The 16,455-nt window shown below is 30.2% G+C and overlaps 1 protein-coding gene across 5 annotated transcripts in view; it reads left to right on the plus strand.

Annotated features, from left to right (window-relative positions):
- Positions 1–1,423: 1,423 nt before the first annotated feature.
- Positions 1,424–16,455, plus strand: part of LOC106684119 (uncharacterized) — a 33,742-nt gene continuing 18,710 nt past the window's right edge. Inside the window, exons 1-3 of one of the 5 annotated variants that reach the window (XM_014426015.2) lie at positions 1,425–1,616; positions 3,175–3,325; positions 14,864–15,123. In XM_014426015.2, the coding sequence (XP_014281501.1) occupies positions 14,866–15,123 (258 nt within the window). In that variant the 5' untranslated portion in view covers positions 1,425–1,616; positions 3,175–3,325; positions 14,864–14,865. Of the gene's footprint in view, positions 1,617–3,107; positions 3,326–3,386; positions 3,497–8,125; positions 8,218–14,863; positions 15,124–16,455 lie in introns of those variants that run through there. The other 4 variants (XM_014426016.3, XM_014426014.2, XM_014426013.2 and 1 more) reach the window with 4 other exon arrangements.

The following is a 16,455-nucleotide window of genomic DNA, read 5'->3' on the forward strand; positions in this document are numbered from 1 at the left end:
TAAAATTAAAGATCTAAATATAATATATACTTATATATGTGTGTGCATAAGCTAATTGCAATCATGATATAATGAATCGAGGTCATTAAGTGAAGTTATGAAAAACTGCAGGCAGATATAATAATTTGGTGAATAAAAATAAGCTATTGAGATTCATCAAAGTAAGAAAGTACCTTGTGAAATATTCATTTATTTTTATTGTTTATGCATGTAAACATTTGATTTACTTTTTGGAAGATTGAAAATTTGTATTTATTTATTTATTTTTTTTACGTAAACATATTGCACAGTAAATAAGATTGATATCAATCTTATTTACTGTGCAATTTGTTTACGTAAAAAAAATAAATAAATAAAAAATTTTCATTTCAATCAAATTTCATGTTTCATCTAAAAATCAATAACAAAAATCAACAAAATTAAAATAATTACCCAAAAAAATTATTTATTATTATTATACAATACAGTTAGTAGGAGAACTTCATTCTTACAGCCCTGCAAAGTGTAAGAAATAAGTGTTGGTTAACAATAAATAGTTCTCTTTTAGTATTTTGATACCTTTATTGACCGCCACCCGGAATATCTTCCTTCAATCTAATTACTATTCATTTATTAATTTTAAATTACTAGCATTATTATTATTATTTAGTTCTATTTTATTTCATTTTATTTTATTTTTACAACTAAATTTTAAATACGCTAATAAATAATTCAATAAATACATTTATTATGTACACTCTGTAAGAAACCCAAAAATATTTTACTGCACATATTAGAATATTTATGAAACATACAAATTCTGCATTTATCAACAACTTTAACTACAGTATTTGTCCATGGAAAGCTTATCTAAAGTTGTTTGAATCAAATTAAACTCTCCAAATACTCTTTACATTAATGCAAACATTAAAAAAAAAAAAAACTAAAATACTCAGGGTAAAAAGCTAAAATATTGTCCTTAAATGAAGAACTATGAAAAAGATAATTTATTAAATGTTGTTTTATTTCTATTATGAAGACTGAAATTTAATTTTTAACTTCTTAAAACTACCTGAATTTTAGTTTTTAATCAGAAATGTGCAAGGATGCAATGTAGAAATAAGTATTTAAAAATATTCTTCAAAACAGATTTTTGTGAATATTTCTGATCGCTTTTCAATTGTTTATTTTCATCCAAATAGACAGACCATTAACAAAAAAAAACTGATAGAAAATAACTGGAAGAAGAATTACTATGAAAAGTTTGATTAAATACGTAAAAAAAAAAAAAAATAAATAAATAAAAAATTTTAATCTTATTTTAATTGTATTTATTATTGAGTAATATAATGTGAGTTATTTTGTAAATATGAATATTCAGTTGCTTATAATTACGAATTAAGCAGTTGTTTTATAACAAAGCACAGTCTGCAGTCTCATATGTTTTAGAACACTCGACTGCAAGGTCTCATTACGACTACCAGAACTTGTTATTTTATGTATCAAACTGTTTCACTGTGACTGCGATATACAATTATAACTTGCTGTCATCTTCAGCTTACATAGGGACTGCTGTCTACAACTGATACTTTGCTGTCATCCAACGGCAATCATCTACACGGCCTTCCGCTTCAAAGGTTAGAATAGACATTACTATTTGTTTTCATCCAACTGACGTTATTAATTTACAATTAACCATAAATATTCTATTTTGTGTTCAAGAAGTTCTTTGTTTTGTACTGTTTATATTAGCTAATTCCTTATACTTTCATTATTGTTTTGTTTGTTGTAAAACTTTATTCTTTCATTTTAGTTTACTAACCCAATATATATTACCTTATGTATACTGTTAATTATTATTTATATATTTTTCCTTTTGAATTTCATTACAGAATTTTATTTTCATTTACCGCGTTTTGGAAATTCCTTTAGACGTTGAATTTCGTTCGCAACAGTGATTGATATATTTGTTATTTCGTTTGATAAGCGCTCGAATAAATCTATTATTTTTTTTTAAATCATTTATTTATTGTTATTTACCACTGTATAACATATATACAACAAATAAATTTGCTGTAGGTGAAATAGTGACATGATACAAACATGTGGAGAATCTATCCATTGATAGAACTCCAATAATATTTCTAGAGGAGACGATCCCGAGGCCATCTTCTTTTCAGACGCCTAGGAAGATTATTAGATAATGAAAGAGAAGCCAGTTTAGAAACAAGTGGATTTGGGTGGTCGGGAAGTTTTCCATGGAAGGAATGGTATCTGGTTTGGGCCAAATGGGCAACATATGGGACATTGAGGTCATGATGGATGACTTGATTTGTGACAAAGTAAGGAACATTAAGGATTTTGGAATGTAAGGATTGGATTCGGGAGGAATTTGATAGTTTAGTGGAGCCCCAAAGCTCAACTCCGTATGTCCCTTTCAAATTTAATAAGTTACTTAAAGTAACAGATTTTTGCCTCTCATTCGATTATTTGCCTATAACTTTTAAATAGTGGATCCTGGTGAAAACGTCATAATAAAGCAAATTAAGGAATATTAATTATTTCTAGATTGAGTACAATATTGTAATAATTCAGTCGAGTGGTACGGTCATAAACTAAATGTTCTGCTTGCATATGCACTTTAGACCAGCTATTTTTGTGATTTACAATTACGTTAGAAAATCTAAAATTAATGTTTTAAGATATAATAACTATATAAGATATTAAATCAAGGAGGTATCACATTATATATATATATATATTATATTGAAGATAGTATTGATAGATTGGTATACAATACATATAGGTATGTATGGATTTATTTCCAGTTCACACATTTATGTAAAAAATTATAATCGGTAGTATGGTATTTTAGTATCAACTTTAAATATTGATAAACTAACTTACTAATACCAATTGGGCCAGACTCCATGGCTACGTGTTAATATAAGCCAATAAATGTATTAATAATCTTCCAAGTTAACAACAATAATATAAATTTTCATAATACGCGATATCGAGTTTAGTATGTTTCTTACTTATCACAATAATATGGAAATGTTATAGCGAAAATCGAAATGAAAATATCGATATTTATTGCAACATGACTGCAAGCAGTTGTGCTCAGGGCGGTGGTAGAGGAACATTTGGGCCTCATTGAACTCTTTCGTGGTTGTTTTTTCTTGTCTGTTTAAGTCCATAATTGGCATGTGTGGTACGAGAGCCTAGAAATTGATTTCCGAAGTTTGGTGAAGAACAACCAGTAATCGAAGATACAGCAAGAACTATTCTATCGAGACCTGTGTACTCAGAAATTGCTGCCCCCCACCTCTGCTCTCAGACCTAGGTCAGTGTCTACTTGATATCATTCCCATTTACTAGTTACTCATCTAAAAATCTAAACTACTCATCTAAATCTAAGTCTAAATAGTTCGTGAGATATAGCTTTTTAAATTGCAACATTTCATAAAGAGTGCACACACTTCACACAGCAACATGCATAAAAATGCAGTAGTTAGTGAGTTAATTTGAGACATCTATATCTCAAAAATAATTTATGTCTATTAGCACTCAAATCAAAGATAGTTTAACGTACTATAAAGTAGGTTTGTGAATTTATTTTGGAAAAAAATCATAAAAAACTACTACTTCTTACATAGATAAACATCATAAAATACTATATAGTACATTTATCTAGCTTTAATTTGAGTGACTGTGATTAATTTTTTTAATTTGATTAAATGTTCCTTGGATAAATTTTTTATAAATCAAAATTGTTGCTTTTAGTTTTCTAGTGTTGGTAATTTTAAAGCCATAGAGCTCCGATTTTTTTAGCTTTTGAAATAGCCACCATTTTTGATTCCTATACTTGGCAGAATCACCTACTGTGACTAGTAATTATACATAATTTTTATTAAATTAATAAAAAATTGGGGAGAAATAACTGCATTTTTTCTCCTCTTGGGTTCTTGTAGGTACTTTTACATGCCCTCTAACTAGGTCTACTTGGTACGTGGATTGGTTGCCTTGTGTTGAAGATTGAGAAGGCAAAAATTGTGAAAAAAAAACTTATAACTTTTCAGTTACTATAAAAATTGTTATTTTATAGGGTTTTTCAAAGTATTGAATAATATCAATTTAATTTCTGCCAAGAATACAATGGATGTATATATATAAAATATTAAAGAATGTCCCGATTCCCATAGTCGTTATGTCAATTGTCAGATTTTCCTTTTACATATATACATGTGAAACATATTTCCATTCTGAATAATAAAGAAATAACTGTTAAAATATATCAGACTCACTTTATCTCAAATTTGGGCAGGATGTGAAAGTTGTATGATGCCTACCAGATTTTTTTTTCCACTTCCAACGCGAATAAAAAACTTTCATAATGATAACGCAAATCTAAATTAGACAGAATAAAATAATTAATACCAGAGAAGATGAAATGTTTCTTAGATCAGCAGTTTCCAAACTTTTTTCGCTGTAGAACCCTTGTTGGGCTAAACAATTTTTACGCCATCTTTGGTTGAAAAATTTGTAAAAAGAAATTGTATGTTATATTTTTTTTTACTTCCACTTATCTATATATGGAATATATAGTAAGGGAAATGTATTGTGGTCGTTAAAAATTTTGAATTCTACTTTTTTACAGAAATTCACTTTTTGAGGTCCCCTGAGTCTGGGAAAATGATCCGTGTGTGTGTGGGAACAGACTAGCTCAAAATCGAAATGTCATACGAAAATGAAATTACTCGCAACGTTTTAGATGATATAAACTAACAGGTAGCGCCAGTTTATATATTTTATATTAGCAATAATGGTGCTAACGATTTTTATTAAACTCAATGAATCAACGTATAATTGAATATCAGTCTTTAATATCAGTTAGATCTTACCTTCATAATTGATGCGTAGATAGTTAACCCTGGATAATATATATGAGAAGAAGATAACGGGAGCATGGCTAGTGATGAACACAAATATGCAAAAACGTTTCGGCTAGAATTTCAGGCCTTCATCTGGGCTACTTGGTCGAGATCTTGGGCACTTGGCATACTAGTACAAGAGCCGGAAAGAAAAAAAGGCAGTTATCTCACCCCAATTTTTAATTACTTCAATAACAACTATGTATAATTACTCGTCAAAACCGATTAGTCTGCCAAGTGTAGGTAGGGGGATTAAAAAATAGCGGCTTTTTCAAAACCTTAAAAAAACATTGGTTTTTCATTCGGAGCTCTATATCTTAAAAACTAAAAACAACACTACAAAATCTAAGAGAACGTTATTTAAAGAAGATTAAATTTACTGAAATGTTAGCCCTAAAAGAGCTGTTTACGTCCAATAGTTCTCGAGATATAGCTTTTTGAAAAGCAAAATTCCGTAAAAAGCTACTGAAAGATTAGTAGGTAGCTAATTTATTTTCATACTCAGGAACTATGAGACGTACTGATGTCTTTTAGCACTCAGATTAAAGCTAGTTTAATGGACTATAAAAACGTTTATGACCTTTACCTTCGTAGAAATAGTAGTTTTCAATATATTTGCTAAAATAAATTGATTTATAGTTGTTCGTACAATAGCTTTGATTTATGAAAAACTTCATTACAAAAACCATTGGACGTACAGATATCTGCCAGCGCTCAAATAAAAGTTAAATTTAATACAAAATAGTTAAATATGTTTATCTTTGTAGGAGTAGTACTTTTTATGATATTTGACACAATAAACTCACAAAATGTTAATTTCTAGTTGTTTGTATAAAATGTTGAATTTTTGAAAAAATATATCTCTAAATCCATACGACGCACATATGTCTGCCAACACTCAAAATAAAGGAAATTTAACTTACTACAATCTAGTTTATAACACTTATCATCGTAGGGGTAGTAGTTTTTATGACATTCACATATGAATATAATTTTGGCAAATGAAGATTTGTCCGACCAACTATAAATCAATTTATATTAGCAAATTTCATGTAAACTATTACTCCTAAGATGATAGACATCATAAACTACTTTATAGCTCATTAAACTAGCCTTAATTTGAGTGCTAATAGACATCTGTACGTCAATGGTTTTTGAGGTATTATTTTTTCAAAATAAGTTCACTAACTACTGATTTTTTAGTACGTTCCATACAACATTTTTATGAAATGTTGCTTTTTAAAAAGCTATTTCTAGAGAAATATTGGACGTAAATAGCTCTTTTAGGGCTACTATTTCAGTAAATTTACTCTTCTTTAAATTATGTTCTTTTAGATTTTCTTGTGTTGTTTTTAAGATATAGAGCTCCGAATGAAAAATTAGTTTTTTTTTATCGCTTTGAAATAGCCACCATTTTTTATTCACCTACCTATACTTGGCAGACTCGTCAATTTTGACTATTAATTATACATAGTTTTCATTAAAGTAATCAAAAATTGGGGTGAGATAACTGCCTTTATTCTCCTCTTGGACTCTTGTACTATACAAACCTCGACCTACGTTTTTACTTATGTCTGTTCTTCTCTGACCCCATTTCCTAATAATTTTCTCCTCGTATAGATCTAATACTAAATGAAACTACATAAATGACGAATGTTTAAAAAAACTTCCTCTTCTAAACACATTTTTTTTTTATTCGAAAAAAATATATTTCTCCTAGTTATCAATATGATAAACAATGTAGAAAAACAAAATAGTAAAGAATTTTAAGAATAACTATAGGAGAAAAACGGTAAAATTGACATATTTGATTTCTACGGATAATCAAAAAAATACATTCCCATGAAGGGCGTGCCTAAGGGGGGGGGGGGGAGCTATAGTTGTGACATTTCAGCATGGATGTTTTTGGGGTGCCTATTGATTTGCTAAGAGAGGCTCAACAGTCAGATCTCTTAGACACAGGTGCGAATATTTGATTTTATTGATTTTGATAATATTTGAATCAAAGGAAAAATAAATAAAAATATGAAGGTGATTGGATTTCTAGGTCCCCCACCTCAGATACTCAACCGGCAAAAACGATAAATACAGACAATAATAATTAAATAATAATATAACTATCTACAAACTATTAAATTATTAAATAAGCTAATAACAAAACAGTTTACTCTAAAGGGGAACTAAAAATCATTTATATAAGCTAATAATATATAAATTAAATAATAATAATCTATTATTAAATTATTATATAGTTGAATAACAAACATTATACCCAAACTGGGATTACCTACGTCAGTCAGAGTGAAAAAAACAGAACAAAAACGACATGACTTACTTAATAAAATAAAAGAAACAACAACTATACATCTTATTTTGTAGATAGGTATCCTGCTAAGTATAAGGCTTAGTGTAACATATATAAAAAAAAATTAAAATCCGATTTTGAGTGGACAAAAAAAAATTCTTACAACTTACGAAATTACGATAATTCGAACTTTGGTACTCAGAACATTCCAGTAATTCGAACGGGCGCTAAAAATATTTTTTTTGAGAAAATAAGCAGGCAATAACATTGCTATTTTCAAATAAAATAGCACAGTTTAACTTCCCGATCTACAGGCAATTTATTGTAATGACGGTGAAAATCGAAAGAGGAAATATTTTCACACTTTTGATATTAGGCAATCCAATTCCATTGATTACTTGATAATATTCTTTGTTGGAATTAGAAATGTACAATATCTATTGTATAAATCATTTGATATGTAAATTAAAAATTTTGATGGCCAACTCATTTTTTATTATCACGTTTTAAATAAATGCATATATAGAGAATTTTTTTTTATTTACTTATAAAAGAACAATATCATAATTTTAACTAATTAAATCCTAACTCAGAATTATATGGGATGTAAAAGAAAAGATACCCAAAATGACCTACGATTTTATTTGACACTAATAATTATTTAAAACTTTAAAATGCTAGATTTCTATATTCTCATTAAATTCAAAGTACATTAATATTATTGAATTTGTTTACATTATTTCTCTGAATATTTTATTTTATCAGTAATCCCAGTGCTGCATTTACTTCACATTACAAGGATTACACTTTATTGTCTTTGTCCTTAAATATGAACAGTTGTCATCACCCGCTGTCTGTTTTGTTATCGCTCAACTTTACAGAAACTCAAGTATTTACATCTCTGCTAATTCTGATAAATAAAAACACTGATCCATATTCGTTTGACATCTCTGCAATTGGAACCTTTATTTTAAGATTAGGTTTAATACAACCGAACTCGTAAGTATTAAATATTTTTGTATATATATATATGTTTTCTCCACTATTAATAGTAATCGAAAAAGTATAATCTTTCGAAATCTTATTCGCTTATCAATTTGTGTGTGTGCCATGATAATAAACATCATAAATCTATAGAAAGAATTACATAATTATCTCACTCAGTGTTTAATTTCAAGACTTTATTGTACATTGTTTCAATTGTTATTTAATGATACACTAAATGTGACAAAGTTATTATTCATTAAACTCAACGATTTTTTTCAATAGGAAATTAAAATAAAGCCTGAATTGTATCCACAATGGTAAACAACAAATGAAAATTATTGTTCTCTTTTGTTTTTTTTAATCATTTATTTATTGTTATTTACAACTGTATACATATATACAACAAGTAAATTTGCTGTAAGTGATATAATAACACGATACAAACATGTGGAAAATCTACCCATCGATAGAACTCCAATAACATTTCTAGAGGAGAAGAGCCCGAGGCCATCTTCTTTTCAGACGCCTAGGAGGATTATTAGGTAATGAAGGAGAAGCCAGGTTAGAAACAAGTAGATTTGGGTGGTTAGGAAGTTTTCCGTGGAAGGAAAGGTATCTGGTTTTGGCCAAATCGGCAACATATGGGACATTGAGGTCATGAAGGATGATTCTCTTTTGTTTAATTCTTATTTTATCATTCTTCGTCATTTTTACTTTTATTTATTCCTTCTACCTTTCTTTCATTTGTATTAATTATATGTTGTATAATTCATAATATATCGCATAAAGCCACCCTAACGACATGGTCTTCGTGGACAGCAAATCGTTTCCGAAAATAGACAGTTTCAATTAACCAAGTTCCACAATAACCTCAATAATTGATCAACGGACTGATATATACTATTGTGTAACAAGCACGGATAAAATCTCTGTCACCAATACTAAAATTCCGAAAAATCTCTAAAAATCTGAAACTAAGAGTGTATAATGTCATGATAAAGCCAGGAACGGTAAAAAACAGGTACCTAAGAAAGCATAATCTAGAGATTTTAATGCAAGGTCCACCGTATAAAATTACAGAAGTGATCTGAAATCAGACCTATAAGACGTGGAGGAGAAGAACTTAAAGTGAAACTGTTTGCAGAGACTGGTGAGTCAATAATATCTCATCATATGAACGTGAGGATGTTTAGATGGGCAGGACATGTAGTTCGAAGCAATCCATCAGGTCGCCTTTACCCCTGCGTAATGTCCGTATAGCTTGCAAGAGACTACGTCGGAGGCCAAAAACTACTTGAATAGACAGAATCAACAAAGATGTGAAAGAGCTTTATGACGCAAACTGGAAAGCAGTAGTCCAAGATACGTGGAAACGGCTGGTTCGTACGGTCAAAGAGCTACAATGTCTTTAGAATGGAAAAAACAAATCAAAAAACAATTCTATTTAACGATACGCAATCCCAAATGACGGAAAACTTGCTGGACACAAAACACATCTTCAAAAATAAGAATGAAATAAATTATTAAAAATTTAAATGTTGATATTATGGTTAAATGCAAAACCTATTAAAAAATTCTATTTCTGGTTTTGGCACCCAAAAATGTGCTAAGATGTTAATCAAATTTTAAGCGAAATGACTATCATTGATAACAAATGACAACGTTGATTAATTCCAACTATAACAAAAATGACAATGTTGATTAATTCCAACTGTAACACAAATGACTAAGAACTTAAGGGCTTCCACAAAATTAAATCTTTAAAATATCTCTATTACTTGCTTTCCAAAATAACTTTTTTATCCTGAGATACATTTTGAAATATCGTACAACAATATCATTTTCTAATGTAATAAAAAATAATTACATTTTAATGTCAACAGCCGTGCTAGGAGGTTCTATTGTGTATATCTGCTTCAATAGGATAAAGGAATAAGATTTTTATTTAATTTTAACTATTTTATTCTTATTCTATAAGTTGATTTAGTTAATTAAATGCGAAAGGGGAGTTAATATTGATAGTTTTATTGTTTTGTTTTATCTTATTCCTTTAATCTGTAAGTTATATAGAAGTTTTTTTTCTCGTTTAAAAGTCAGTTACTAGTGATGGGAGAGGGAATGTCCCTCCAGATATAGAAATAAATCATGATCTAATAATTAATGTAAAAAAACATAATGCAAATAAAATGGTTGAAGAAATAAACAGTGATCCCGTATTTAATTCGAGCAAAATACATACTCAAATAAATACAAACTTAGAGAAGAACAATATAAACCAGAAAGGAGATGATGGTTGGAGGTGCGATCAAAGGAGATACAAATAAGATGGAGTAGCTTATTTAATTGTGCCAACGTTTCGGCTAGAGTTTCTAGCCTTCATCAGGGCTGAGAACAGAACAAGATAACAACCACAATAAGTATAGAAAATAAAAAATAAAATATAAACAGAATGGCATAAAGTGAATATTTTTACAGAATGGAAGTAATAAAATGAAGTGATGAGAGAATTGGAAAATAAAATTTATACATAGATAATTGAAAAAAAATAAAACGAAACTGTTAGCTTCGTTAAACTAATATATTTATACTTCTTTACATTATATAACTTCATTTTCGAACATCCCACTCTACTATAATGTCATCGTGTAGTGGACGTAGAATTTTTCGATCTATAACAGGCTTTTGATCGAGACTGGCACCCGGGACTGCTTTACAAACTCCGTAAATTCCTACCTCCTACATAATTTCTCATCATCCATTCCTTTCTCACTGATAGAATTTTCCAAGTAAACCACAATGGTTCCTATTCATCCCTCTATTCTCAGTCCGCTTGTGTTCCTCAAGGTAGTATCCTTGGTCCCATCCTCTACACCAACTCAATTTCAAACATTAATTTAAATTAGAAGGTCCCGTGGCCATCTTCTTTTCAGACGCCTCGGAGGATTATCAGGCATTGTTAATGATGAAAGATTAAGAATTAATGGGTTAGGATGGTTAAGGAGTTTGGAATGAAAAGACGCAAATCTGTTTTGGGTCAAATCTGCAACGAATGGGATGTTAGGGTCTTTGTGAATGAGTTTATTTGTGACGTAATAAGGAGCATCAAGGATTTTAGGTAGGATTTTGGATTGTAACGATTGGATGCGGAAAGAATTTGATGGTTTGGTGGAGCCCCAGAGCTCAATTCCATATGTCCAAATTGGTCTGATTATTGTAGTTTATACTAATTTTTTGTAGTGAATGGGAAGTTTAGAGCGTTTGTCAAGTAAGTGTTGTAGCAATCGGAATCTACGAGCAGTTTCTTGTCGTTTCAGTTTTGTGTGTGGATTCCAAGTAAGTCTCTTACAAAAAACTAAGTTAGAAATAAAATTACGGTCGTAAAAAGGCAAAGTCCCCCAAAAGACGATAAAAATGCGGAACTAAGGGAAAATATTATTAGCCATTTTTCGGTTCCTTTTTTGCCCACACTACCATTCACAGACAATCCGTGTAAAAACAATATTTATAAAGATAAGGTTACTACTTTTAAAAAAAGAAGATAAAATAAATATATTAACGGATGCACTTCTCGCGGTAGTGTATACCGTTTTAGCATTTACGAATGATAAAGTTACTGATGATGAAATAAAAAATATGATAAGACACAGAACCCCAGATTTATCCATAGCAATATAATCAAGCAAACAAGTAATTAATATTAAAGAATTGTGTCTGTATAACAGATATCTGTTATCTGTTACTATTTCCGTTTTCATTCGTTGTTTATAAACTTTTATTTTTACGTTTCATTGTACACCCTTGTAATTTTCCATTATTGTGTATCTTTTTTAGCCCTGACGAAGCCCTGCAACGTGGAGCGAAAGGTTGGTTAAAATAAAAATAGTACAAAATATTACTATTTGGGTTTAATCTGAACGCACCCGGACCATATTCCATTTATTATGTCCACTTCATCTTTTAATAAAAGCTCTGCTCGTTTTCTCTTTGTTGACATTTTGTAAGTTTTAGAGGAATATCTACACATAAAAACTAACAGTTTGAAACTGACTGGTTCAAACTTTTGGTTACCGTTTTTAGTGTGAAAAAATTCATTGGACTAATATAATAAAGTCACATAATCAGTTAGCAACAAAAGTTCTTTTCCATTCAACCGATTTCTTTCTAGAAACAGGCCTCATACTTCTTAAATCGTATCTACATATATTATCTCAAAAAATTAAATAACATAGAAATCAGTGAAGACTAAAATGACTTTATTCTAACATATTTACAAGAACTACACGTTACTGTTGCTGTTACTCAGTCTCTATCTACTAACTTAGCTATCTAGTCTAGGAACTATATATGAACACTTGAGAAGAGGGGCTAGGAATAGTAGTGAAATAGGAGAAGGGGTTTGGACAAATCAGATAATTTAGGAAACTAGGCGAAGCCTAGAAATCATAGGCAAATATCTAATTCAATTAGAAGGAAATATCTGGGAGGGGGAAAAAGGCGTGACTAGTAGCAAGGTGTAAGGCTTCCAAGAAATTGGGGTAAGTGTCATGATCTTGTGAGAACTAACTTTCATGTGTTAAACATAAAATAGTTAGACTGATGCAAGTCCATTGTGAGATGACACCTTGTACCTGCCTAAGTGTCAGCCCTTGCTATTGATGCAGGATACTAAGGGTTTGAAAGGGCTGTTGGAAGGGTCTCTGGGGCCTTCTTAGAACCTAGTCGTTTTTATTGGGTTCCTTTTTCTATAAAATTGTAAGAGAATGTATGCAACCATATGTCTAAAGTGACATAGGTTCAGTTGGGCAAGGGGCAATTGTTTAAATTTATAATACCGGTTCCTTAATTCACAGACAAACTACCGGAGAAACAAATATATTTTCATTTAAAAAAATTCCATTCCTATTTAATTAAAACGAAATTAAACACTTCGAAAGAATCTCTTTGGCTGTCTCTTTTCTTAAAACTATTACCATTCACAAATACTAAATCAATCATCCTTCGTGGATCCTCTAATTCTAGACTTCTCAAAATATTTTAAAAATAATACCGAACCAGCTGAATATAAATCCCTGTTTTTTCGTCTTCTTCAAAACATGCCGAAATCCTTTATATTTTACAAAAACTTCAGATTCAAATCAGTCCGATCATCAACATTATCCTTTGTAACAGATAATTCAACGTACAGAATTAAATTCCACAAACTATGCAACATATTTACTACCGAACTCAATGCAATTGCAGTAGCTCTTTACTTCTGTTTGTATTTGATCAACAACAATATAACCATAATTACCGAGCCGTTAAGCTCGTTAAAAGTTTTATATTTTGTGTATGTGGAAAATCCGAAAATTTCCTGCATCCATTTCTACCTGAACACTCAAAAAAATCTGGATATGTCAGTTACATCCAGGCCTATCGAGCTGTAACCTGCAAATTACAGCTCAGAGATTTCATTTTTCCTGAAGTTAATGAAATTGTAATTAATAATACTATATAATAAGCCATCGATATCTTGTTTCGGCCAAATAAACAACATATTTATAATTAAGGTCATTATGGATTTTTTTCTAACAAATTATTAAGGATTTAAGGATTGGATAAAAGAGTAATCGATGGTTCAGTGGAGCCCCAAAGCTCAACTCTGTAAGTTCAGATAGGCCTTATTATAGTTATAGAAATGAGTCTTTTGTAATATATTGGAAGTTTAGGGCGTTTGGTAATCAGTAAGTTAATTGGGATTAAGTGTTGTGTTGGCCACTAGCCGCGATAGAGTGATCGTGTCTATATTATTTTGTGCTCACCGAAGTTAAAGTAGACAGAATTGATTCAAGATTTAGCCCAGTGGTGTACATTGCATAGTTCTTTATTGATATGGCACTTTGGACCCACAGAGGCTTTGTCCAGCTTGTGATGGAATGGCTCTGGTGGATATTTCCATTTGTTGACACATTTTCTCCGTATCATGAGAAGCGAATCCGATACATGTTGAAGCTAAGCGATATTAGCCGAAATCAGTTGTATGAATTTCTGCCTGTACCCTCAGGAATGGACCTTAAACGGTTTTTTATATATGTAACCCAAAACCTTTTGCTTAGAGCTGGACACCTATCGTCCCAATAGAAGATATACTTTTTGTTTTGTTTTTTAATATTATTAAATATGAAATGACGATTTTTATTTTACTGTTTTATTTTAACGAATGTGGAGAGCCCAGCTTGGGTATATTGTTTGTTATTAGTTTATATCTTTAACTCATCATTTTCGTAAAATTAATACAATTGATTATCTATTTCATGTATTTCAAAGGCCCCATAAACAAATAAATTATTATTATTATTATTCGGAATCGACAGCAATATTCAGTCTTTTCAGTTTTGAATAAGGATTTGTGGTGACTGTGATATGTGGTGTTTCATTAAAGGATGCTACAGGGCAGGGAATCATCGGTTTATGAAAAAGGATAAAGGTAATTTGATGTCATTTATTGTAATCCTCCAATTTTGATACTATTCCTCGAGAGCTTTGTTTAGGTATTTGAGAGTTATGGATACAACTGATGCGTCATTACTCTTTTATTTGGGTATTATTTTTAATTATATTGTTCGAGAATATTTTTGAATCATTTACATTTACATATATTTTGTTACATATTTTACAGGAATGGAGAAAGAATTTCTTGAGGATATACTTATAAAATGGGCAAAAGAATGTAGTATAAAGCACATAATCGAGATGAAATTAGAATCAGCATTGCCAAAAGGTGAGAATTACACTTCGAACATCTTCAGAGCCAATCTGAAGGTTATCTTGGCCAACGGAAGGGTCACGACCAGCAGTTATATTTTGAAGAAGGAAACTGTGGAGGAGGGGACTGACAAAACCTTTAAGGATTACAAATTCACCGATACAGAACTATCGGTAAGTTATTTTGCTTCCTCATTATTAGATACCGCATTGTTGCGAAGAAAAAAAAACATGCAATAAAAAACTAAAACGTCCAAAATCAAGCAGTAAAAAATCAAAATGTATATAAAACAAATAAATTTGCTAAATACTCTACATTAATGCAAACATCCCTAATAAAACTTTTTTTTATTCAATGTGACTATAATAAATACAATAAGTAAATGTGTTCTATGTTTCAGACTAATTAAAGTCAAATATAGCCTAAACTATTAGCTTATTTTATCTATATTTTCAACTAGCTGTTGTACTTGTTAAAAAAAAAAAAAAGGATCAATTAAAACCATCATAAAACACATAAGCAAATGCATGTGCAACAAATGTGCAATTTTAACTAAAACATATAAATAACGAAACATAAAAAAAAAGTAATATATATTTTTAAAACAATGCTTTTAAGAAGTCAATAATTTATAATAACATTTTAGTATTTATGTTTATAGAATCAATGCAATAGTAGCAAACTGTGTTATGGCTCTAATCCCTCACGTATGAACCAATTGAGCTCTTTTCAGTGTAGCCCGTCTTACATAGTTGCCAAGAGTTCTCCAATAAGAGCCTATTAACAAACTGATAAATTGTTCTGGAGAGGAGGTCCGCTGTTCAAAATATTTTACATATCTACTTTCATTATATTGGGGCAGGTCCACAAGAAGAGAAAGGTACCTTCCTCTCTATCGAGCAATTACGGATACTATCATGTATCCCTGGTTTTACACTTAAATTGAATAATATCGATCTACGCCAAAATGTATTAGCTTATTGCTATCCTTTATTGTTAAGATATTGGATAAACGGCCATTTTAGCATTTAAAATTTTTATAATGTAATTTACAGGCCACAGCAAGGTACAAAAGGACAATCGGTTCCTAAATCCTTCTAAATTAAGTATGTAGTAAGGAATGTAGCTGAGCAAAAGGACAATCGGTTCCTAAATCCTTCTAAATTAAGTATGTAGTAAGGAATGTAGCTGAGCAAAAGGACAATCGGTTCCTAAATCCTTCTAAATTAAGTATGTAGTAAGGAATGTAGCTGAGCAAAAAATCTTTATAAGCAGTCTCGTTGTTTGAAATTACTGCACACTAATATACTATAATACTATAATAGAACTAAACCGACTGAAATACCTAAAGTTCTGTCTATAACTGAAGAAGCTAACTGTATTACATAATTTTCTATTTCTATTATAATCAATGAAATTCAATTTTCATCATTTTAAAACTATCTCAATTTAAATTTTAAAGAAATGATATGCAAGGCCGCTAAGTTGAAAGTAGTACTTAAGAC

The sequence above is a fragment of the Halyomorpha halys genome, unplaced genomic scaffold (assembly GCF_000696795.3).
Source record: "Halyomorpha halys isolate HHAL.00 unplaced genomic scaffold, Hhal_1.1 Scaffold544.1, whole genome shotgun sequence".
In the NCBI taxonomy this organism is placed as follows: Eukaryota; Metazoa; Arthropoda; class Insecta; order Hemiptera; family Pentatomidae; genus Halyomorpha; species Halyomorpha halys.